Source organism: Watersipora subatra, chromosome 7 (genome assembly GCF_963576615.1).
Source record: "Watersipora subatra chromosome 7, tzWatSuba1.1, whole genome shotgun sequence".
In the NCBI taxonomy this organism is placed as follows: Eukaryota; Metazoa; Bryozoa; class Gymnolaemata; order Cheilostomatida; family Watersiporidae; genus Watersipora; species Watersipora subatra.
The window spans coordinates 8621737-8646958 of NC_088714.1; the positions used below are offsets into that span (position 1 = coordinate 8621737).

Genomic DNA, 25222 nt, shown 5'->3' on the forward strand with positions numbered 1-25222 from the left:
GTTTACAGCAGCACAGATGAACCTTGTCTGATTCACACAGTGACTTTTACACACATCAGTACCGTCTATACTAATAAGTATAGTTGGATCTCTAGGTATGTACTGCTTTAGCTTTCTAAAGCTAGCAGGCCAGTTACAAGAAAGTGGCAAAACTCTTCCTGAAGGTAGTAGCTGAACATGTTTCTCTGGCTTATAAAGGATTAAACCAATATTTCTCAGACATCATTATTCCTGTTTATGATAGAACTTGCAACAAAATTAAGACTTCAATTAAGTGCTTCAGAAAAAAATTTTTAAATTCATGCAAAACCACCATAATCATGAATTTTTTACATTTTGAATAAAAAAAAACTTTTTTATCTGAAATTTTTTCTTTTAGAGCAAAGGAATCCATATCAAATTATTAATACTTTTAGTCATACTATCTAGGATGAAAATGAAGTCATCAACTAATAACCTCCCAATGCAACAGCTAAGCTAGGTCGGTTTTGCTACTATTACAATAAAGGAAGATACGGTAATGATACAATTATTACTAACTCAAACTGAGAAAACAAAATAAAAATCCTGAACATGTTGAATTAATAGTAACAATTATTGCATAGAAGTGTGTGTTTAACCCTTTCACTACCGTCTACGTACAAATTTAGCTATCGGTCTACTGCCAGCCATTTTATCGAAAATTGCCAATTTTGCTTCATGATATGTATAGAATTTTTTCAACTTCAAACTCTATCTAGAAATTTTTTGTTATATACTTTATTTTGCTAACATATTAACAAATAGTGCTATGCCAAAATTCTATGTATTTATACTTTGTGGATTGTCAAAGTTACATATGTGAAGCTATGATTGCCACGAAGCCAGAACGATCCTCTAAAATGTTCCTTACTCTTACAAAACTATTACTTTCATCACCATCAGAGTCAGAACTGCTACTTTAATTATATGCGTAATCACAAAAATGTGAATCTAAATTGGCTATATTGTCATCAACATAAGTAATTATCTGTTTGCTAACTCGGGAAGTGCTTACAAAACTTACACAAAAAATGTTCGTTTTTAAGTTGAAAGATGCCAAAGATAATGTAAAACTGCTTTGTTATTTTAGGCTGATTTTATAGAGCAATTTTCAGACAACACTGTTAATAGTATAGAAGCCCTAAAGATTATTGGTTATGTTGTCAACAAATAATAAAATTAAGTTACTACGCAACTGCTGGGAAATTTGCAAAAATGCCTCTTCAACAGTGAAAGGGTTAAAAAGGTTATTGTTTCACCAGAAGATATCCATCAAAACTTTGAATACAATGATACTATTATATCTCGATAGTAGTACAAATGTAAAAATGAGATATCTTACTTTGTTTGACCGAAAGGTATGAGAATGCCAAAGCTTTTCTTACGAATACAGTATAATGGACTGCGTGGGAAAAATTGGAATTGAACCCAAATATACTAATTGAACCTTATGAAAAATATTTCCGAACAGGGGCATCGTAACGGGTGGCTGCATCGGTAAAGTAATCAGCATGCGCTATAACTATATCTATATCTATAGCTGTAATGCAGACACATGACTAACGACATATGACATACTTTGAGATATATAGATTTGAAATTTATGTTTTTACAGTATGTAGACTTTAATTCTTTGCAGACGTGTTTCTACCATTTATATATTCTATATTTATATATTATATGTACAATTTTATATTTAGGAGCTTTTTTGTAACGTTTGAATGTGTGAAAAAATGATTTTGCATTTGCAAATTTTTTATTGTAGTTGGTGCCTTCAGAGACAGACATTCAGAAGGAAAAGCTATCAAGAGACTGTAAAAAGCTCTATCTAACAGTCCTCGTAGATCTAGACAAGGTGTGCCCAAGCTGGCCTTTCATGTTGGAGTGTAGTAAGCTAAAGAAATAGACACTGATGAGAGACCTTGCAGGCAGCCAAAAGCTAATGCCACTGTTGAGAAAGTTCTATTTTTCTATATAAGAGAAGATATAATTATATATCCCCACAAGCTCCAGGTATGAACTATTGTAAACGCGTCAATTGAGAAATGGTTCAGAAGCGCCATCCTTACAATAGCTTCAGTGAGACACATGAGCTCTACAAGGCGGAGTACAATGAGACATACCCTTTGGGTAGAACCAAGTTTGCTGAGCTTAGACCTGCTCAAGCATGTCCTCGAGATGATATGCCTCATAATGTTTGTGTTTGTTCAGTACATGATAATATTTTGATGTGCGTTTCCATGCTAGCTAAGAACCATAGTTTACCAAATATAAATACCTTTCATATATCAATATAATAAAATAGCTGATAGAAAATATAATAGCTTTTAAACGCACACAGTTTATTCACCATCTTGTTCCAACAAGAACTTATAAATTTGCACATGGTCGAGTTAGCCAGGATGTGAATTAGTTTCAGCTTTTTAAGATCTGTCAAAGTCTAAATAAATGAGAACAGTATATTTTTATAAAAAAAAACTCAGAACATGTTAAATAGTTTTACTACTTTGTTTCTCATAGTAAAAAATACTGTGTTGTAAATACATGCTGCATTTTTTCATTCCCTTTATAGTTTTAGTAGAAACATGTATTTTTATTATTTTAATATGTATTGTCACTACAATTTATTACATAATCAATAACAATAGTATATTATCCTCTTTTTCTAAGACAATTATGTGTGTTTTATAGTTACAATAAAAAACATGGACATAGTTCTTCTAGTAACTTAATATTTGTAAATCATGTTTAAACATATATCTCATCATTCAAATTTTCCAGGATAGTCATTTGAGACATTTGATTAGATAAAGCTAAAGTCAAAGTTAATCAAACCACTTGAATATATAGCCAATGTTTTTTCAAAGTCTTAGGCTTTAAAACCTAGCCAACTTAGATAGGTTTTACAAAAATGAATTCAAAGCACAAAAAAACAAATTTTTTGAGTTCCAATCATTTACGCAAGTTCCACTTTATAGCTCCAGAACTATTATTTTGAAAGCAGTAAACGTTTTATTATCGGGAAGCCAAGGAAATGCTGCATCAATTAATTTAAAGACTTTTATAATGGTAACAAATGTGTATATGCCATTAGCTTCAAATAACTCTAAATGCTCCATCATTATTTATGAACCCGCCCATATATACAAGTATGGTAGATAAGTGGTCAGGCCTACTGCTAACAACACTCTATGCTCACTCTCAATCACAATCTCTGCATCTTATTTCATTGTACTAAACAAAATTTTAAATTCAAGTAACCGTTGTTACCATAATTTTTTCATCTCTACAAATATAATAGCTACTAGTTAGTCTTTCTGTGGGAAGACTGTAGATGATGATTCATGTACCCTAAGCAACTTCAAAAAATGTTTTCTTTTATTGTGTAAAGCAACAATATTCTAAGAAAATAGCTAAGTGTTCCATATATTAAGTGCGTTTCTTCATATTGTTGCTTCTGTAGCAAAATTGTATATGAAGCAATGTGGCACATATTAACGCTGTTAAAACATGTATCTAAAGTTATCCTAGATGAGTTTCAATTCAATAACTAAAGCAACTACTATGAAAAACAATTTTGACCTATTTGATTGGCTTGACTTTGTCTGGTATAAACTCCAGTGTTTTTTTGTTATTCCTTCCAAGAAAATATAATAGAAATTTTGCTTCAGTGTTTGGGATGCTTGCTAGTTTTAGTAAGGTATAAGTAACTGTAAACTGTTTTTTCCTGACATAATCAACTGCCCATTATCAGACTGTCATACAAGTCTCAAATGGTCTATATACTGACATCTATATACCATATATCATATATACATATATATATATATATATATATATATATATATATATATATATATATATATATATATATATATATATATATATATATATATATATGTATTTATATATATATATATAAGACCTATAGGACTTCATATAAGACTTCTATAGGGTTGTTAAGCACTATAAACACTGCTAGAATTAGGAGGCTCCCTGGACGCCTCCTAATTTTTCAGAGCCAAATTTTTTTAATATATATATATAGACTTTCTTAAAGTCTGCGAGGTAACTTAGTTGTTTCGTGGCAGGAAGTCAACTCTCATTGGTAATGGGATTTGTGTCCATTGCCTAAGCTCTGAGCTGCACTGATGAGGCTTCAATAGCCGAAACAGTACTGTCTGTAGCATGAGTATATGCTCCCTTACTTCGGTTTGGTTGAGCACTCTGTGAGAGGTGCGGCACTATTAGCCTTTGTGCAAAGCTCATCACTTTTGTGATTTGAGCACTCTGGTGCCAGCACATTGACTTTCTTAAAATCTGCGAGGCAACTTAGTTGTTTCGTGGCAGGAAGTCAACTCTCATTGGTAATGGGGTTTGTGTCCCTTGTCTAAGCTCTGAGCTGCACTGATGAGGCTTCAATAGCCGAAACAGTACTGTCTGTAGCATGAGTAGATATATATATATATATATATAGATCTGCCAGTCGATATACATATATATATATATATATCGACTGACAGAATATATATATATATATATATATATATATCGATTGACAGAATTTTTGTGTAGTTTTCTGCATACTTTGCATAGTTTTCAACATAGCTTTTGCAAAATTTCCATTTATTTTTATAAAATGTATAAAATCAAAAAGCATGTTGCAAGCAAAAATTGTTCCTAAAGTGCGTAATGTTATAGTTTGTTTTGTTTATGTTTATTAAAATGTGGGCCACACTCTAACTTGTCAACCCAGTGTTAGAATGGATTAAACTAAGAACAAGGAACAATTACATGGATAGTTCCTAAGATGTTGCTAGATATAGTTATGCTATTGTTTATAGACTCGCGATGCAGTGACTAAATGCTACAATGCTGTCCAAAGCAACCAGTATAATAGTGGAAACCACTATAATAGTAACAACCAGTATAATAATACCAACTAGTATAATAGTAGCAACCATTATAGTAGTAGCAACAAGTATAATAGTAGCAATCAGTATAATAGTAACAACCAGTATAATAGTAGCAACCAGTATAATAGTAGCAACCAGTATAATAGTAGCAATCAGTATAATAGTAACAACCAGTATAATAGTAGCAATCAGTATAATAGTAGCAATCAGTATAATAGTAGAAATCAGTATAATAGTAGCAAACAGTATAATAGTAGCAAACAGTATAATAGTAGCAACCAGTATAATAGTAGCAATCAGTATAATAGTAACAACCAGTATAATAGTAGCAATCAGTATAATAGTAGCAATCAGTATAATAGTATCAACCAGTATAATAGTAGCAACCAGTATAATAGTAGCAACCAGTATAATAGTAGCAATCAGTATAATAGTAACAACCAGTATAATAGTAGCAATCAGTATAATAGTAGCAATCAGTATAATAGTAACAACCAGTATAATAGTAACAACCAGTATAATAGTAGCAACCAGTATAATAGTAGCAACCAGTATAATAGTAGCAATCAGTATAATAGTAACAACCAGTATAATAGTAGCAACCAGTATAATAGTAGCAACCATATTATAGTAGCAATCAGTATAATAGTAGCAACCAGTATAATAGTAACAGCCAGTATAATAGTAGCAACCAGTATAATAGTAGCAACCAGTATAATAGTAGCAACCAGTATAATAGTAGCAATCAGTATAATAGTAACAACCAGTATAATAGTAGCAAACAGTATAATAGTGGTAGCAACCAGTGTAATAATAGCAAATTAACCTAAAAAAGGACTCCGGAAATATTGTCCAAAAATTGCTTACATTAAAAAAAATTTGCCATTTACTAGCCAAACTCAAATTTTACATAGCAATTCACTAGGAAATTTAAGTGTCACTATGCTTAAAACTAGTTTTATTATTGCTTTCATAGAAAAACAAGAAAAAGTTCTCTTAATTTTGGGTCTCAGTTAACAAGATCTCGAAAAAATGCTAGTTTGTGTTCATCTAGCTGCAGATGATTCTCAACAGTATCCAAGGCAAAATTTTTAAGTGGTTTAGGACTGAATTTGGCAATGCCCATGAACTCAGAGCTTCCTAGAGGTATATGAGCTATTCTGGCATCATGCTCATCTGCTGGTAAGACTGGACCTAGAATTAAGTCTCTATTCTGGCAGGTGCCATCACCAGGTAGAATGGCTGGAAGCTCAATTGTTCCATCTCTGTCTCTTTTGACAGCCACATTGTTCTGAAAAAGTGAAATACTTCATACCGTTTTGTGATAAAATTTAGTGATTGTATATACACACAAATTAAACATCTGAAAGAATTATTTCCAGAGCAATATCACCGCTTCGAATATTTCTTTGCGAAAACAAAGGGGTGCTGAGAGATCATACATGTACATGGCAGTTTCAAACGTGTGCAACTGTATAAAATCCAAAAGTTGTTTACTGTTCAAAATTCAGTTTGTTGTGGCATGGCAATATCATAATGTTAAATATCAGTTAAAGAGTTATTCTCTCATTTTAGTTAGCTTATATAGGTAGTCATGGCAACTCAAGCTTTTTCAGAGACTTTTAAGTTGTTTGATTGTATGTTGAGTACTGATGGTTGTTGGTTTGAAGTAGTTTGTTTAATTATTTTATTATTTTGACCTGAGGAAGAAACTGTCCCTCATTAAATTTACTATACTTTATGTACAGCAATGCTGCTCTAATTATGCAATTGAAATGGTGGTAGTATTGCTATCTGATGATAAATGGCTTAGTTTGATATTTTGTTTAAAGTACACTTCTAAATAACTAACCTGTGTTATTTAAATACTTTCAATATAAATTATGATGCCCCTTAACTATTTTTTACTGTTTAAATACATGTAGCTTAGATGGTGACCATAGGAAGGAACACTTAAGTAAATCACATCCTAAGTAAACATTTTCAATTTAATTGCATAACTTTCTGTTTGCTGTCAATCTAATGCCATATTACAGTGAATATAAAAATTAGCATGTTTATCTAAGCATAAAATTATTGCTTCAGTCATCAATATTTTTGTAATTTAAAATTTATTAGAGTATAATGTAGACCTACCCAAAGGGAGCAGCGGTTCAGGTCTGTAATCTTACGGCAATGCATGAGAACATCTACAATACCATCTGTAATTTCCTCAACTCTTGTTCTCACCTCTTTAGAGTAGCCGTACTTTTGCACACATGTATTCGCTAGATGGGCCCCAATCATCAGCAACTAAAACCAAGCATATATTGATATGGCAAGAGGCACTAAAGCCCAGGGTTGACGAGAGCCCTCAGAACTGATTAATCTTGTTTGAGCCATGATACCAGTTCGACCTCTCTCCAGACTAGCAAAAAACTCAAGAGGAGAGACCATCTCGGCTCTCAACTTGGCCAGAAGCACAAACGGCCAGTTACTAGTTATTAGCCAATAGCCTAGTACCGACCTAGTTAAACATGAAAAAATCTAGTGACTACTAAGTCAATACCAGAGGCATCTAGTGACCACTAAGCCAAGACTGCAGGCATCTAGTGACCACTAAGTCAAGACTGCAGGCATCTAGTGACCACTAAGTCAAGACTGCAGGCACCGAGTGACCACCAAGCCAAGACTGCAGGCACTGATCGACTACTGAGCTGAAAATAGAATAGCCAAGCTAATAGAAAGCCGGCAATTGAGAGAACGGCCTACAATCGGGCCTACACTTGGCCTACAGAGTCGGCCAGCAAGAACCTGTCACCTCTCGACTAAGCTTTCAAAAAGCCGACCTTGTACCAAGTTGGCACTTTTGAATTAATGGCGTGGCCTATGAGTGGCTATAGCGTATGAAGAGCTGCAGAAGAAGCGAAGTATGGAGTATAAGAGAAACTCATTGCTTTTCATTGCTGGTTGAACGGATACACTGAGCATATTCATATATATTCATTCAAATACTGTAAAACCTTTGTCTTAACACCACATTTATTTGACCGTCACCATAAGAAAATGGTGGAAAAATAGAGTGCCACCCTTCAATTGAATGCCACCTCTATTTGACAGCCGCATAGAAATTGTTTGATCTTTTTGAGTCTATGATAGCCAGTGATCAGTAGAAAAGTTTTTACTAAATAACACCAACATTGGCTTGGCTACAATAATACCAATACATTTTTTCATTGTATCTGTTCGATTCAAAGTCAATGTTCTAACCGGAAGGTTTTAGTGCAGCTGAGTAATCGCTGCGTACTTACTGTAGCTGAGTAATCACTGCACACCTACTGAAGCTGAGTAATCACTGCACACTTACTGCAGCTGAATAATCACTGCACACTTACTGTAGCTGAGTAATCACTGCACACTTACTGTAGCTGAGTAATCACTGCACACTTACTGTAGCTGAGTAATCACTGCGCACTTACTGTAGCTGAGTAATCACTGCACACTTACGGTAGCTGAGTAATCACTGCGCACTTACTGCAGCTGAATAATCACTGCACACTTACTGCAGCTGAGTAATCACTGCACACTTACTGTAGCTGAGTAATCACTGCGCACTTACTGTAGCTGAGTAATCACTGCACACTTACGGTAGCTGAGTAATCACTGCGCACTTACTGCAGCTGAATAATCACTGCACACTTACTGCAGCTGAGTAATCACTCTAGCTGAGTAATTACTGCGCACTTACTCATTGCACACTGAAGGCCGACTGCCCGACCAGATGACGACAGAACCGCCTGGTACAGACAAGCCGAGAGAGGTTCTCTCTGACAACACTGGGCCAGGCAGAGACTGAGCTAGTCAGTAATACGGCTAACCAGCAGCCGAATGGTGGAAAATGAACCAGCTGGCCACTGAGCTGTCACCAAAGAGTCCGACTAGCTGCCGAGCTAGCAGATAACGACTATTCAACCCTGAAGAGAGGGAGGCCAAACCTAGACATACCAGAGCATTATATACAAAGCAAGACAAGTGATGTTACAGCATAGCTCAGGAAAGCATCATCATATGCAGCTGACTGTATCTGTGACCTTTTAACTGTGTTTCATACATTTATTTTATGAATATACACTATTTGTAATTTTATACTCAAACAAAACGGTTGACACTCAATGAATAGTAAACACTGAAGCGTTGCGGCGATTCCTTTGCAATTCAAATGCTTAAAAATAGTCTCAAATCTTGTAAGTACAATTTGAGCTGATTAGGTCCAATTTAACAAACCAACAACTATTTTAGTATTTGTCGATTAGTGGCTACTGTAGTTTGCTCTGCAGGATAATGAACTAATAATTGAACCACAATTTACTATGGAATTACTTCCCTCCTCATTTTTGCAATAGTTCCAAACAATACTTATTTTAACTGTTATAATTTACCCCGGTTCGGACTGGCAAAAAGTTTTCAATGAATTTGAAGTATTTCATGAGCACAAGGAAGTTAACATAGTTGCCCTCCAGTAGCAATACAATTTACCATGTGTCGTACTCTCTAACCTATAAGCTTGTCTAGCAAACATCACTTTCTTCCAAGTTGCCTTCTTTGCACATTTTTGCTTATCCTATATTGTGCTTTTGGATTTTTTCAAATTTCTACATTCTTTTTCTGTATCTGGTTTGAACTTTGTCAAGCACTCATATGAAATGCCTTGCAAAAATAATTGGTTTAGTAAGGTTTTTAGAAAAAAAGAAGCGGTGTATTGGGCGTTTTAAATTTTTTACTTTTCATTATAATTTTACCCTTGAAAGTGTTAGTTTATTTCACATCGCCTTAATATCTAATTCTGTTCAATTGATTAAAATATTTGCTCGTTCGTTGTTATTGTCAACGCCTATCAATTTGCAGTAAAAAATGATAATTACAAAAAATTATAACTATATCCGTGCTCTTAAACAAAAGTTTCAAACATAATGATATACCTCTAAGAAAATGAGAAGTTATTTGCCCCCAAACTTGTGCTAGTTCTGTTATGGTGTTTGATAGTTAGGTAATAGCTCTACTTACTGCCACTATTACGCTCCATGATAACCCGATAGTTTGAGATGCTGATTTCACCCACTTGCTCAAAACATCTCTAAGAAATATTCGTGGAAATGACGTGTGTACGAAATTTACATCTGAGCACTTTTGGAAAGCAACTTGCATTTCTATTAACAAGTTTTGAAAACTTAAAGGAATCTCCTCTTGCATTGTGCAGCCTGCAAAAACACAATTGATGCAAATAGAATAATGAGCCTATGAGTTTAATGAGCTTAACTATGTTTATGTATTATTTACCTACAAAAGTGGATCAAAAATACTGTACTGCTACAGTATACGGTATTGTATTGCTACAGTATACGGTATTGTATTGCTACAGTATACGATATTGTACTGCTACAGTATACGGTATTGTATTGCTACAGTATACGGTATTGTATTGCTACAGTATACGATATTGTACTGCTACAGTATACGGTATTGTATTGCTACAGTATACGGTATTGTATTGCTACAGTATACGGTATTGTATTGCTACAGTATACGGTATTGTATTGCTACAGTATACGATATTGTACTGCTACAGTATACGGTATTGTATTGCTACAGTATACGATATTGTACTGCTACAGTATACGGTATTGTATTGCTACGGTATACGGTATTGTATTGCTACAGTATACGATATTGTACTGCTACAGTATACGGTATTGTATTGCTACGGTATACGGTATTGTATTGCTACAGTATACGATATTGTATTGCTACAGTATACGATATTGTACTGCTACAGTATACGGTATTGTATTGCTACAGTATACGATATTGTACTGCTACAGTATACGGTATTGTATTGCTACGGTATACGGTATTGTATTGCTACAGTATACGATATTGTACTGCTACAGTATACGGTATTGTATTGCTACGGTATACGGTATTGTATTGCTACAGTATACGATATTGTACTGCTACAGTATACGGTATTGTATTGCTACAGTATACGGTATTGTATTGCTACAGTATACGATATTGTACTGCTACAGTATACGGTATTGTATTGCTACAGTATACGATATTGTACTGCTACAGTATATGGTATTGTATTGCTACGGTATACGGTATTGTATTGCTACAGTATACGATATTGTACTGCTACAGTATACGGTATTGTATTGCTACGGTATACGGTATTGTATTGCTACGGTATACGGTATTGTATTGCTACAGTATACGATATTGTACTGCTACAGTATACGGTATTGTATTGCTACAGTATACGATATTGTACTGCTACAGTATACGGTATTGTATTGCTACAGTATACGATATTGTACTGCTACAGTATACGGTATTGTATTGCTACGGTATACGGTATTGTATTGCTACAGTATACGATATTGTATTGCTACAGTATACGATATTGTACTGCTACAGTATACGGTATTGTATTGCTACAGTATACGATATTGTACTGCTACAGTATACGGTATTGTATTGCTACGGTATACGGTATTGTATTGCTACAGTATACGATATTGTACTGCTACAGTATATGGTATTGTAATGCAAGGGTATCTCTAATGTTTAGTTATTTAATCTTGTGTTCTTGAACCAATCAAACATGCTCTAAAACTTGTTTAGCTGCCGGCAGTTTTACTTTCTTGTTTACTTGTTGGTTAGAAGTTTTGAAGGTTTGGTGAGTATATACATTTTATATAAAGGTCATATAGGCATACATGTACATGGGTCATTTTAAAATTGTATATTCGTATAAATGACTTAGTTTGCTCATAAATCAATTGGTTAGCAAATTAAAGAAATTCTGATGCTAAAACTTCAGGCATGATTGACATTACCAATAAAAATTTCACAAGAAAAAATAACCAAATTCTACTTTCAAATGATGTTATAGTAGAGCGCCAAAGCAAACACCTAGACACCGATGTGTTCCAAAACAACGTGTAAGTTGTAAAAGGCTAAGTTTTCGATTCTTATTTTACAAACTACTATGCTCTAGTCTATCATTCTAGCTAGTTTTATAGACTGCTACCTAATTATTTTATTCTTTGAAAAAGTGCAACTGAAATCTTAAAGCAATGCTGATACCTCTTTTCTTTAACGCATCCAAAATGGCCTGCTTGGCATTTTGTGTAAAAGTTCTTGAACAAAGGTTTCTTTAATTGTGTGAACGAATACGCTTGTAAACATATTGAAACATGTGACATATTGACATAGTGACAGGCTTTTGAATTAATTTAATACAAGCATGTTTATTTCTATCAAGTATAACCAGTGTAGATCAAAAGTTATAACAATAAGATAAACTAGAGAAACATGAATAAACTTTTAAAGTTGTCAAAGGTCGAACTCGTCTAGAATGCTTCAGTTGGAATACCATTCTAATGCAAAAGAAGCTACAGCTAGTTGAGACACGGAAAGTTTCAGACCGTCACATTTTTTCAAATTTGCTTTGTATTTGTGAGTTGTCTTTTCTGCTTTAAAAGACATTTCCTGCTAGCACCAGCCATATTGGTTAAAAGCTTTTGTAAAATATCATTTGAGATGCAATAATTTTTTTACCTGTTTTACCAATTTTCTTACTATCATCAGTTTTGATATGCTTTGGAAAAGATCAATATGAAAACTAGTTTCAGATTCAGACATATTTTAATTGTAGATGCTCACTACATGCTACTAAAGTTATGAAATAGTTTACTAGTTTTATATAAAACATAGTTTACTTATTACCAGGTGACTTGGGACTGGTTGCGACAGTATTGGTGGGGCAAATTGAGACGCTGTCTGAATTAGCCCTTTGATATATATGAATGGAAACTGGTAGTCTTTGGCTAGGTAGCTATGATACCAGCTAGTTTACTAATGCTGTAATTATCTTGAAGTTCTGCTGTTCAGGCGAAACATGGTTAGAACCTACCAAAGGAAACTAGTGAAAGAAATAAGGATGCTGCAAAAAAATTGCAATATTGTTACAGCAGAGCGGTGTGACCAGGGCCGTAACGATTGACCTCCTAGCTACCACAGTCACAGGACCAAACCTTCTGAGCACAAAACAAAGCTCGGTCATCATTGAGGATGTCTAGATGACCGAGGAAACCATAATAGAAAGCCAAACGAAGAACAAAGAAAAAGAGGTGGAGCCTTAAAAGAAAGAAAAGGCATAAAAGAAACACGAAACGATCGCTAAGGCAGAGTTTTATGCGTACACCACAGACCTATTAACTATAATTTATATAGTAATAGTAGTTTAGTTAATAGGTCAATGGCGTACACTCTCTGCATGTTTGCATATAGTTTATTGCCTATCTCACTTGTATTCCGATTTATATTTATTCGTTTAAATATATATATCGCTAGAATTTAACACTTGGTGTTATTGCCTGTCTGTATTGTGGAGAGTAGAGGAGACCTGCAGTTTCCTTTAAAACATGCCTTTCAATGAATGACTGACAACAACTTTAGCTTGAGAGAAGCCGGAAAGACGCTGATGCAGATAAATCTAATAATGTATAGATTTTGCAAATGAAGAAGCAATGGGTATCAGGCCTCGCACCAAATATTTACCAAAAAAGCAGAAGCTCAGCAAAAATTTTGTTAAATCTGCTCCCATATACTATGGTTTGACTGTAGAGGAACTCAACTGTTGACTTTTTCTTTCCATCAGCTAATAGCCTCACGAGTCCACAGTCACAGGCTAATAATGAGTTGGTAAGAAAAGATTGGGCTCAAAGTTTTATACAGAGAAATGGCTACTTGTCAATAATAAACCAGAGGTATTGTGATTGACTGTATGTGTGAGGCAAACCAAGCTGAGCCATGGCGAGCCGAGTCCAGTCCAATCGAGTGGAACAAGAGGTTGCTTACCCACTATATAAGCCTGAACATTTGCAGTAGTGAGGCAGAGCTGTTTGCGCCTGTACCATTGGCTGTTGCATGATTTTCACTGTAACCACTTATGATTACAGCAGAACACATGTATATGCTCTTCACACTCAGTCTTATGTTGGTGGAGTAGTGAAGCACATGAAACCTTTACAGTATTAGTTCTGGCTAGGTCTACAGCCTTTAACTAACATTCTGTTAGCAAGTTCTTTGCAAATTTCAAGCAAATTCACTAGAACAATCTCCCTGCGAGCAAGGTGTACACTAGGAATAAGTCTGTATTGATTACAGTTCTTGTAGACCTTAAAATTGTAGCATCCAAGTCATTAAAACAAGTCTGACAGATGACTTCTTGAGAGGAGAATTTTAGTCACTTTTGTTTGCTGTGTGAGTGCTTGTGGAAACTCTATACCACTTTAATTTGTTTGTTCCTGCATAATGCAGCTCATAATGCAGCTCAAAGTCATATATGACTAATGCTCCATCTAGAAGCTTTAGGCTAATTCATGATCATTGCTAGATGACTGCGCTAAACTTGAATAAAAGATTGGCACACTTCATTAATTTTAGCACACCACATAAGGTGTCACTCCTGCTGTTAATTGAACTTAATTCTAGACAACCATCATAGTCATCTATCCTACAAAGCAATCTATCTGGCAAAATAATGCAATGTCATTCTGCTCACTTTTCTCCCACATGTGACAAACACCCTGCCTCCCTTAAATGCGTCGCATAAAGCTTGTGTCACCACAACCTCTTTTGTGCTGTGTCCAGGTACATCTCGAGTTTAGAAAAACTAATATTTGATGTTTAAATTTAGACATAGTCAAAGACTAATCAGATCATATGCTTTTAGCGTGCAAACTGTAATATTTAACCTTATCATGCTAATGTTTACTTGCCTCAAAAAACAGCGTTTCTGAAAATATATCCGCGGTTTTTCATGTGATTACATATTGTCTCAATTTGCCACACAATACGTCTCAACCTGCCCTATTATAAGGCGGTTGAGGCAGCTACAAAAATGTTGTAAGTAATAAAGTTTTGAGTCAAACTACAGTTCTTTGATTAAATCATTATTATGTGGTAGATTATTTTGCACTATTTTTAGTATATTCACTCACAAGAAATGAGCTATAACTAAATTCAATAAAATTTGTTTCCGCTAAGGCAAATTTTATTATATTATAAAAGGACTCCTTCTTCCCTACTAAGGGCATAATTAAAATTTTATTATTATAAATACATTTTAAATGAGCAGATTTAGTTAGCAAATACGTACCTATAGCGAGAAGGCCATTAACTCTGAAAGTGTAATTTTGACTCACACTGCTCATAAAATGTTCTGAAAAGCCAAGGGATGCTTCACTTTTGTCAGACCAGTAATCCAAACTAAAAAGCATAAGAATTTAGCGGTAACATGTTGAGCCCATCATAAAGCTGTGCAGTGATTGGTTTTATTCAGAAACTGTTATATAAAATACTTGTGTAGGCCAGCAACATAAATTGACTTTTTAAATATTTCATAATGTTTTCTTTAAAAAACCTATGGTTATTAGCTTTTGTAACAAAACAGCTAGCTCAGTATTTTTGAAAATTCATGTAAGTTAAATGTGTATCAGCAAATTCTGCGCAATTACTAAAACCTTAAAGCATTTAATTGTTTCCTACCTTTAAAATCAAATTGCGTGTTGAATAAGAACATGTTTTTTTGTTTATCAAACCTTGAAGAGCCGACACACTAGAAGTTGTACTATGTAATTATTACTACTTGAAAGCTGCTCTATCACAAAAACTTCTAATGCGGACAATATTCAATAAACCACCACGATAACTTTATCTCGGTCTCTGTTTGTTCAGCTTTGTTCAGCTGTGTTGCCTGTTGATAAACTTTATCATTATAAAATTATCTTGATAGCTCATTAAAATTTTTATGCAAGTGATGACGAAACCAAGAAATATTCACACTATAACACCAGATTCTTGAAATCCAATCTACCGTCACCATTATTTTATACCGCTTTATATCACAAAATAATTGAATACAGAGTACCATCACAATGGAACAGTCCTCCAATAAACTTACGCAAAACCCCTGCATTTACTAGTTGCAGAGTTAATGTTAAATGCCATTTGTTAAGCCTAAATTCATTCAAACCTGCTGTTAGAGTTTGCCAATTTCTGTGAGCCCAGCCCCTCGACTAGCTGCAGTGCTACTGCACATGTAGGTTTCATCATCCCTTAACAATAGGAACTAAGGCTTTCATTTATTATGTTTAACTAAATCAATATTAAAGCTATATCTTTATTTTGCTTAATGTTCCACACTCATGTTTACACCCACACCCATCCTCACACCCATCCCCCCATCTTCACAACAACACACACACACGCATGCACGCACGCACGTGCATGCGCACACGCACACACACACGCACACTCTATGAACATGACAAGTAAATTTGTTGACAAATTCCTAGTTTGCTGTTGCTTGTGCCTGGCATGACCAATACTAACTAAAAATTATTTAAGTTCAGCTTAGTAGTAGCAGAGATTAACTTTTGGCCTATCAATAAGAGGTGTAAGCGTTCTCAGTTCCTATTGGCCATCAAGCTTATTATCATTTTAAGGATGAGATAAATTATTATTTAAGACTTAGCTGTGGCATAGAGCTATGTTGATGCTAGAATGATGATCATTGATACCATCGTACATAAATAAGTCTTCTTAATACATAAAATGTGAAGCAAGCCTGTGAATTGACTGAGTCTATTACAGGAAGTAACAAATGCAAGTAACTCCAAAGCTTAACATTTAACATCATGTTTTTAGTCAGCTAACTCTAGCTCTGAACTAAAGTTTTTGCAGCGCTGATTCCGATCAACTACTCTCTGTCTTCAGAGCTCAGGGTTTGAGTTCACTTTTCAAAATGCATATATTCCGCTCTGAAACTGGGATTTATCACTGCTTCTAAAATTAGTTTTTTTAGTTTAGCTTTCATTAAGATGGTTAACTGGTTATCAAACTTTCATTAAGACGGTTAACTGGTTATCAAACTTTCATTAAGATGGTTAACTGGTTATCAAACTTTCATTAAGATGGTTAACTGGTTATCAAACTTTCATTAAGATGGTTAACTGGTTATCAAACTTTCATTAAGATGGTTAACTGGTTATCAAACTTTCATTAAGATGGTTAACTGGTTATCAAACTTTCATTAAGATGGTTAACTGGTTATCAAAGATAAAAATTCTACAAGATTCTACCTTATAAGAATGTTATTGTGGAGAACAAACAGCTAACAAGTACTGAAATCTAAATGCTTGAAGTCATGAGGTTTCAACTCCTCTACACAAGCCTAAACAGGCGTAAATTTAGTCAATAAAATAATATCACACAAATAGTGCTATTGTTAAAGAAGCTAGTTGGGCCTCGTTAAGAGGAGCCTGGTTAAAAGCTGGATAGGCTAAAAATTGGCGAACTCTAATTTGGCAAAGGTATAGCCGTGAGCAGTGGGAGGAGCTCCGCAGCTACAAAAAGGCAAACTGAGCCTTATTCGTAACAGAAAGGGAGAGAGAGAGCAATGACCAAAGAGAAGCATGTGCATCTATGCTACTCAAATTTATCAATTGCTGTTTACTTTATTCCAAAGCCAAATATGTTATTGACATTGACAAATGCCGCTATTATCTTGGTGTTGTTAAGTAAAAAGTTACCATGATGCCCATTACACTATTCGGTGCTAAAGAGCAAACAAACAAACTAACAAATGAGGAGCATTCATCACATCAGTTAGTCATTTTTGAGAACTAAACTTGACTTTTTCTGCAGCATTAAAACAGTTATCAACTTAAATTAAGTCAATTGTTAAGCTTATTAGGAAATATTTAGGCAGCAGAATTTTTGTGTTTTAATCTAATTGATTGAATTCGTGCAATATAATTTAAGCAAAAATTTGTTATTTCATAAAGCTACATTGAGTTCCAAAACTGGATGCTTGTTTATTGTGCAAAAAATATTTTTTGCAATCCCATCTGAAAGCAAAAAAGTTTTCCATCACACTAAAAATGTTTGTTAGCAAAATCAAGTGCATCATAAGCCATTTGCAGCATTATTTAGGTATATTTAAAAGCCGGCAACCTTTTAGTCATATAACGTGGAGTAACGCTACGTTTTTAATAAACTATGCAAACTATGAACTTCATCAGAATATCTCTTTACCGGCGATGCAGCTAGCACTTCAGAAAATGCTCCACATGTAAACAATCAGCATATTTTATAATGTAAGTAGAATATTTCTGCGTGTGCAATTTAACAAGAGATTCATAAAATTGAAGACAACCACTATCTTTTTATAAAAAACTTGCAAATTCTAGAATCTTCTTTTACCAACATGCAAGGTTGATATGATTCAAGCTTCTGCTTTATGAAAAGTCTATCAAATAAATTTTAAGTTACGACTATCACCAAACACTTTGGGACTCTGAATGAGCGATGCATTTTCTGTACTTACCAGTTACGAATATACGCCTTAGTGACGTCTATGTGCAAATTTTTGACATCTCTCACAACTTGAGTATGCATAGCAGCTTCAAGGTTTCTCATTTCCTGCACTAAATTGCCTATATTTTCATCTTGTAGCTGCCTTGCCTCTAGCTCCCCATCTACAGGCTGAGACAATCTGGGTGGAACTGGTGTTCCTTGGACATGAGCAATGACTTCATTAATCTGAAAAAGCTCAGTTTCTCGAAGATCTAAAGCGTCCAATACTTCCGTTCTGTTGACAGGAGTGTCTAAATCAATATGCGACATCATCAATATGTTTTTGGTATGGCCAGAATAATCGGATACTAATATTATAAGAGGCAACAAGCTTTGATGACATCATCTCTCAATGATTCTATACAGATTCTTATATTTTGGTAATACAAGAACTTCCTTTTATCTCATCGATGATAGAAAAAAATCAAATTACGCCATAACATCTTAGAAGCTTTGTTGACACTCTGTTATTTAAGCATTTTTGAAGCAGCAACTGCATTGATGTTAAACTCTAACTAATTTGTTGCCTTTAAAGGATGAAATATTTACTAAATTTAGACGCATATGGCTTAAAGCCTTAAAATGTTTACCAGCCATTATAGACAAGGTTGTTCTATCTGTTGGAAATAACACTGCATTATTAGTTTTAACGTGAAACTTAACATACAACTCTCAAAGTATTATTATTTTAATAAAATTTATTTTTTACGGATTGTATAGTGTTTTTAAAGTAGTGGAATGTTTTAAGTACTTTTAGTCACTCAGCTTACTGGCAGAATGATACACCTACTTAAAATTGCCTAAAAACTCTTATTGACAAGTAACACTTTTTTGAAATTACTACATCGATAGCCTTCATAGCCGCAATTTGTTAAACCTTTACCACTACTAACAGGCAAAATTTTACTGCCAAACTACAAAACCAGAAAGCTGTAATTTACATTCAATGGCACATTGAATGTCTATATGATAAACCGTCATGTGTGTGGTTCATCTGGTGTCATTAATTAAATTTAAAATTTAAAGATCAACTCAGACAAAAAGCGTATTTTAATGTGTAAAGTGACACATTAAAATACGCTTTTTGTCTGAGTTGATCTTTAAATTTTAAATTTAATTTCCAAATTAAAGTAATCAAGTATAGCTAAGAACCTTAAACTAATTTCAAATTAGCTGACACAATTGTTTATTTCAAGCCTAATTATTCAGCTAGCAACAATAACACTGTGCAACCTGTTTGAATTAAATAAATGTTTGCCTTTTCACTGCTTTTATTTTCATACTATGTAAATCATAATATTTTGAAGCTCAATGAACGTAAGGAGACAGAAGGTGAAGCGTTATAATTGTCCTAATTGTCTTGTTATGGCCAGCGTGGAGAATGTTATAATCACCAGCACCATGGACTCTGAGGCACCTAAAAGTACAAATGCAGCAAAATTTTAAATAAACTATCTTTTCTCAAAGCGTTTTTTTTGTATTTATTGTATTTATTTTATTGGTAATGAAAATTCAGCTTGCAAGGATATAAGTAAAAAGAGATAAATAGCATATGGTTTGCAATGTCAGAAGAGACCATTTGCCAGCAAGACCAACTAAATCTTGCCGTGGAGAATTTTGCAACTACTGTAAGAGAGTGGTAGCTGGACTGAAGTTGCCATTAAACAAGAAATTACAATCAGGAAATGAAATTTAGTTGGTGTGAGAAATTTGAACAACGTTTGTTAGAATTATTTGATGGTGGAAATGAGAGGTTTGGTATCAATGAGGGAAAGCTAAGAAAGTAGGTAAAATTCCACATAAGTGGCTCTGTTTTTAGATCTTGCGTCGATTAGGCTGCAACGGCGAAGGGTAATTAATAAGCTCAGAAGGTTTCTGTTATTAGGAAAGAGCAGATTTTTTGATGAATTGGCTAGGAAATGATAACCTCTTGGATGAGTGCAGGTTTGGTGAGAAAAAGGAAAATATTACGTCATGAGAAAAAAGTTACAGCACAAGTTTTAGGAGCAGACTTGAAAGAATGAGGAAATAGGTCTGAGAGAAAAGTATGAGAGTTATGTCGCCCTCAAAGACTTCATAGTTGAGGTTGTGAAGGTAAAAATTTGACTGCTTCATAAATTCGCAAAAGTTAAGCTTGTGGTGGTCAGTATTTCTGAGTGTAGAGGGTAATTCAAAAGAGGAGACCACGAGTGCAGAAAAGCAAAAAATTGAAGCTGTTGGTCTTTCTAAAAGCTTTCTGAAAAATATTTCCGGAGACCCAAAAATTGTCTGAAGACAGGAAACCTGTCAGTATGGCAAATTTCTGCACTGGTCCAGAGGAGTTTAAAACCCTTGACCTACCTGCAGATACAGGTTCTTTAGAAAGTGGAGGGACAGATGAATCATTTGGAAGCATGGAGAAGAATTTGAAGGAATTTAAAGATTTGGATTAATATGAGAAGAAAAAGTATTAGAAATGAAACAAAATATTATGGTATTTTTAAAATTTTTAGTAGTTGATTTTCACTTTCTTTTACTTGAAACTTCAATTGTTCAGATTTACTGGAATTAATTACATCTGAAATGAACTCTCAATTTAAGATTTTTGCATCGGTAACTTTTACCAAAAAAGGGTATTTTGTGTAATCATACTGTGAAGTATTATCTAATGTAACCGTTTTTGTAGCAATAGTGGAACACCTTTTTACTAGGCATAGAGGTCAATGAATATACGACAATAGTTTGGGAGCAGTTGGATTATGACTGTTTAGGTTTTACAACGTTTTGGGATGTTTAGTATATAAGCTACTGAGGATCTGCATACTGCATTATTCTAGTGTTTCGTAACAGTCAGATACCTGCAGGTTATCAAAAAATATGTGTATGTTAGAGTTTGTATACACTATGTTTCCTGGGCACACACAATGCGCAAGTTTTATTCAATTCTCAAGAAATCCATATCATAGAATTGGCAAAGATGCACAAGTTAAGCAAGCTTTGCGGTTTGCAAATCTTTATCAGACGGTTCATGCTTGCGAATGATTGAGACGGCTCTTGCGAATAGTGCACCTTACACTACGTCGCTACTTATTCACTATGTTTCCATGGTGCGCAGTACTGGGAAGCAGCCCCCTCCGAAGTCGAGGGGATTGTACGTTTTCATGCTGCGCAGTGGTTTTCAGCAAATTAGTCAGAGAAGAGAAATTGTGTAAATCGAATCGCCTGATGGAGAAATAGAATCGGTCACGGATACCGAACGTCATAAACGGTCTTTTTATGATTCTGTCATCATTATACTTTTATTTACAATACACATTCACAAGGTTTTACAAACCTTAACACACTTTTTACAAAGTAATATATTTTTAATAAGTATTTTAAGTAATATATTATTTAAACGTTAATTTGGGACTTGCCACCTGTTTTTCAAAAAGTGTTGGCATCGATAACAAAGTCCAGGAAAGTAACCACCTCATCATCCTCGTGAATGCAGACCATAATTAAATTTAGGCGAAAGAAGATCGGAAGAATAGAAAAAAAACAAGATTAGCAAGACAAGATTAGCAGACTAGTTTATGGCCCTCGAAGAATCCGTCTCCACGGCATGAGAGCTATGCGCAGCCACTGCGCAGTCGCTGTTTCCTTGCTGCGAATTTGCACTGGCTTCGCACTGATCAGTGCGCAAGGATTTCAGTGCGAAGACACCGTTTCCATGATTCAGAGATAGCGCAACTCCAAAGCACTGCGCATCATGGAAACATAGTGATTGACCTATGGGGTCAATAATTAGCGACACAGTCTAATCTTTTCACCAAACCGCTCGGGTTAAATTCGCATGCATTGTGTGAATGTCCATTGAAACACTTAATTGCGCGGTAACTCAATGTGCACACAACTCCAAATGCATATCATGTGCATCTTAGAAACATAGTAATTGTCGTTTGGCTTAGATTAGCTAGGAAAGAAATAATAGCGCCAATTACAAAAGGCTTACTAGATAATTTAGGCTTTTTTCAAAGTATTTAGTAACCGCTGTAGCTCAAAGAAGCCATGAAGCTTAACTTTTTAGTTGTTACATCATCAGTAACAGCTCGTTAAAGCCCTTACTTATCCATTGACTTTCATTTACAATAAAAAAAATTTAAATGTTTTTTCTTTTTAGAATGAAATATTGTTACGGTGTATTCTTACAGGTTAAATTTATCATCCAATGTCAAATTACCTAAAAAATTCCAAGCAATAAACTAATCCTTGCGACCAAAATATTTGATAATAATAAAAAGCTTTTCATAGCATGTTCTTAATAGAATATTACTGGGCTAGCATTTTGCACACAATGAAAATAATATTTTTTTCAATAGCTCAAAGAGCAAATTTGGCAGTGTGTCTGTACTACATAAAGTGAGATGATCATTCTAATGACGTAAATGACCAAGTTATGGTTGCATAAATGCTTTTAGTTTTTGAAAGAATAAACACAAAACCTTCTGAAAATATTCAGTCATTATTTAGAACATAACCAGTGAGTAGACTAATCCAAATAATCATGCAGCAGAGTACTACTATTAAGTAAAATGTATTCTTACTTTTTTGTCCACTTTTAGATGAAGGGGATGTTGATATTTCCTGGATTTTAAAAGTAGAAGAAGTTGTGGCGGAGCTAAGTGGCTCTTCACATGAAATATAAAAAAGCAGCAACAATTAACTTGTGCTAGCTTTACTTCTATATTCTGTTCATATAAATAACTCCATTCTGTAGATCAATTACATCTTTTCGCTTATTTGAACTCAATTATTTTATTCCCAAATAATTATAAAATAATTATAATGTTGTCTTGCTAAACCAAATAAATGAATGAAATGTCATGAACATGCGGCAATAATCTTAAGACATCGGTGCACAGCTTATTAATAAGTCTAGCCAGCGGTTTCCAGTTTAGAATGAGTTTTCTTCAATAAACTAGTACATCGATGGAGGGTAAGGAAAACCTACAGCCTAACAGCTTGATGCTAACACAAATGATAAGTGTGCCAAATAAGTAGAACAATGATTTCCATTGTAAATATACAGTGAAAAATTGGGACTATAATGAAAAGCATGTAGGTGACTACTACCAGCCTAGTAATATAGAAATAGGTTAAAGATTTGCATAAAGTTGAGAAAACAACGTGACTTCTCTCAGGTGCATGTGGACAATTGGTTCTACATCTACTGATAACCAATCTAATATTCTCTCGAGGGTTTTGTATACTGGTTATAGTTTTTATACTTTTGATTGTTGTTATACTTGTTACATTAGTAAAAATTGCCTAACAACAGGTTTGTAAACTGCTCTTAAAAAAGATATGACGACAATTCAGAAAATAGTTTGAAAAAGTATTACTTATCGTTAGTATGTTTAGCTACAAGTGTCAATTCGGGGTTAAAAACCATTTACTTTTGTTGTTAAAAAGATAACTTGTTCATTGCGCAAGTCTTATAGCCATAAGATAGCTCTCTATAAATTACGAATTGAGACTTCGTTACCAACCATTTATTGCTTATCAATTTTATTGTATTTTAGCTGCATGAGATTCTAACATGCTGACGAGCCTTAAAATTTTTACTGAACAACAAGTTTGCTATTTGATAGTCACTGATAAAACCTGGTGACACAGCATAATATTATATAGCGTAACATTTCTAAGCAAAATAGTAAGCATGCTCTTACAGTTTTATAATTGTCACATCTTACCCAACTAATATCACACTAGGATAACAAACAAGTCAATAATGGTTGATTCACCACCTCAGGTGTATAGTAAGTATAACGAAACATATAAGCTTGACTTTCAACAGTGCCTAAACAATTGCCAAAGACAAATAATTTGTAGATGTCAATGGGATTGACTACAAAGCTTTTTGTAAAGATTAGGAAAATTTAACCAGAAAACCATTTTACAGTATTGGTTTAAAACAGTTCAGTCCAACTGTAGTTTTTAAATTTATGTCACATTTTTCTAGCCTAACTTATGAATTTGAAAACATGAAGTATGCAGCTATTTAGTGATGTATGCTTTCTCAATGATTTAGACCAGAATCCGCAGCATAGTAGCCTTTGAATAATGGACCTGGTCAGGACAATAAGACTTGTGATAGCATTTATGCTTGAGTTTCCATGCACTTTATGAGCTATACCTAGATTGCCTGTGTGTTTGTCAAAAGAATGGTGATCAGGCAATTTAATCAAGTTCAATGCTTATGGAGTGACAGAAAGTGGAACATCAAACAATGATAGTTTGTTAACGTAGCATTGGATTATACATAGAGAGTAAAATACACAAGTCCAAAACACATAATACTATAGGGCTCCTATACTAGTGCCGGTAGAACTTTGAGCATGGATTGTCTAAAGCTCCCAATGTAAGTAATGTGCCGATGTAATAGTAATGCATCTTTGTAGTAGTAGTAATACATCACTGTAGTAGTAATGCATCCTTGCAGTAGTAATGCATCACTCTAATAGTAAAGCATTACTGTAATAGTAATACAACAGTGTAAAACTAATGCATCACTATAATAGTACTGCATGAGTATAATAATTGCTAATTATTATAACACCTGCTGTTGATTAGTCAGCGGTCACTGAATGGCTAAGAGTTTTAATTAAATTAAGCTTACACACCGTCATCACATTTATATACCCTGTAAATATATAAGTTTGGTGATTCAACATAAAATAATCTGCCTAACAACATATTGTTAATAGATCGTTTTACCTGGGCATGATCTAGTGCTACCTTTTAAAAAATCTTAGCTACTTGAGATAATTTGTTAATGATTATGTACAATAAACTAA

At 34.2% G+C, this 25222-nt stretch overlaps 1 protein-coding gene across 1 annotated transcript; it reads left to right on the forward strand.

Annotated features, from left to right (window-relative positions):
* The first annotated feature begins 2066 nt into the window (after positions 1-2066).
* On the forward strand, positions 2067-5767 carry LOC137400393 (probable serine/threonine-protein kinase clkA). The gene is made up of 3 exons (XM_068086720.1): positions 2067-2216; positions 4968-5524; positions 5569-5767. Exons 1-3 carry the CDS (start codon positions 2067-2069, stop codon positions 5765-5767), a joined length of 906 nt encoding a protein of 301 aa, XP_067942821.1.
* The last annotated feature ends 19455 nt before the right edge of the window (positions 5768-25222 follow it).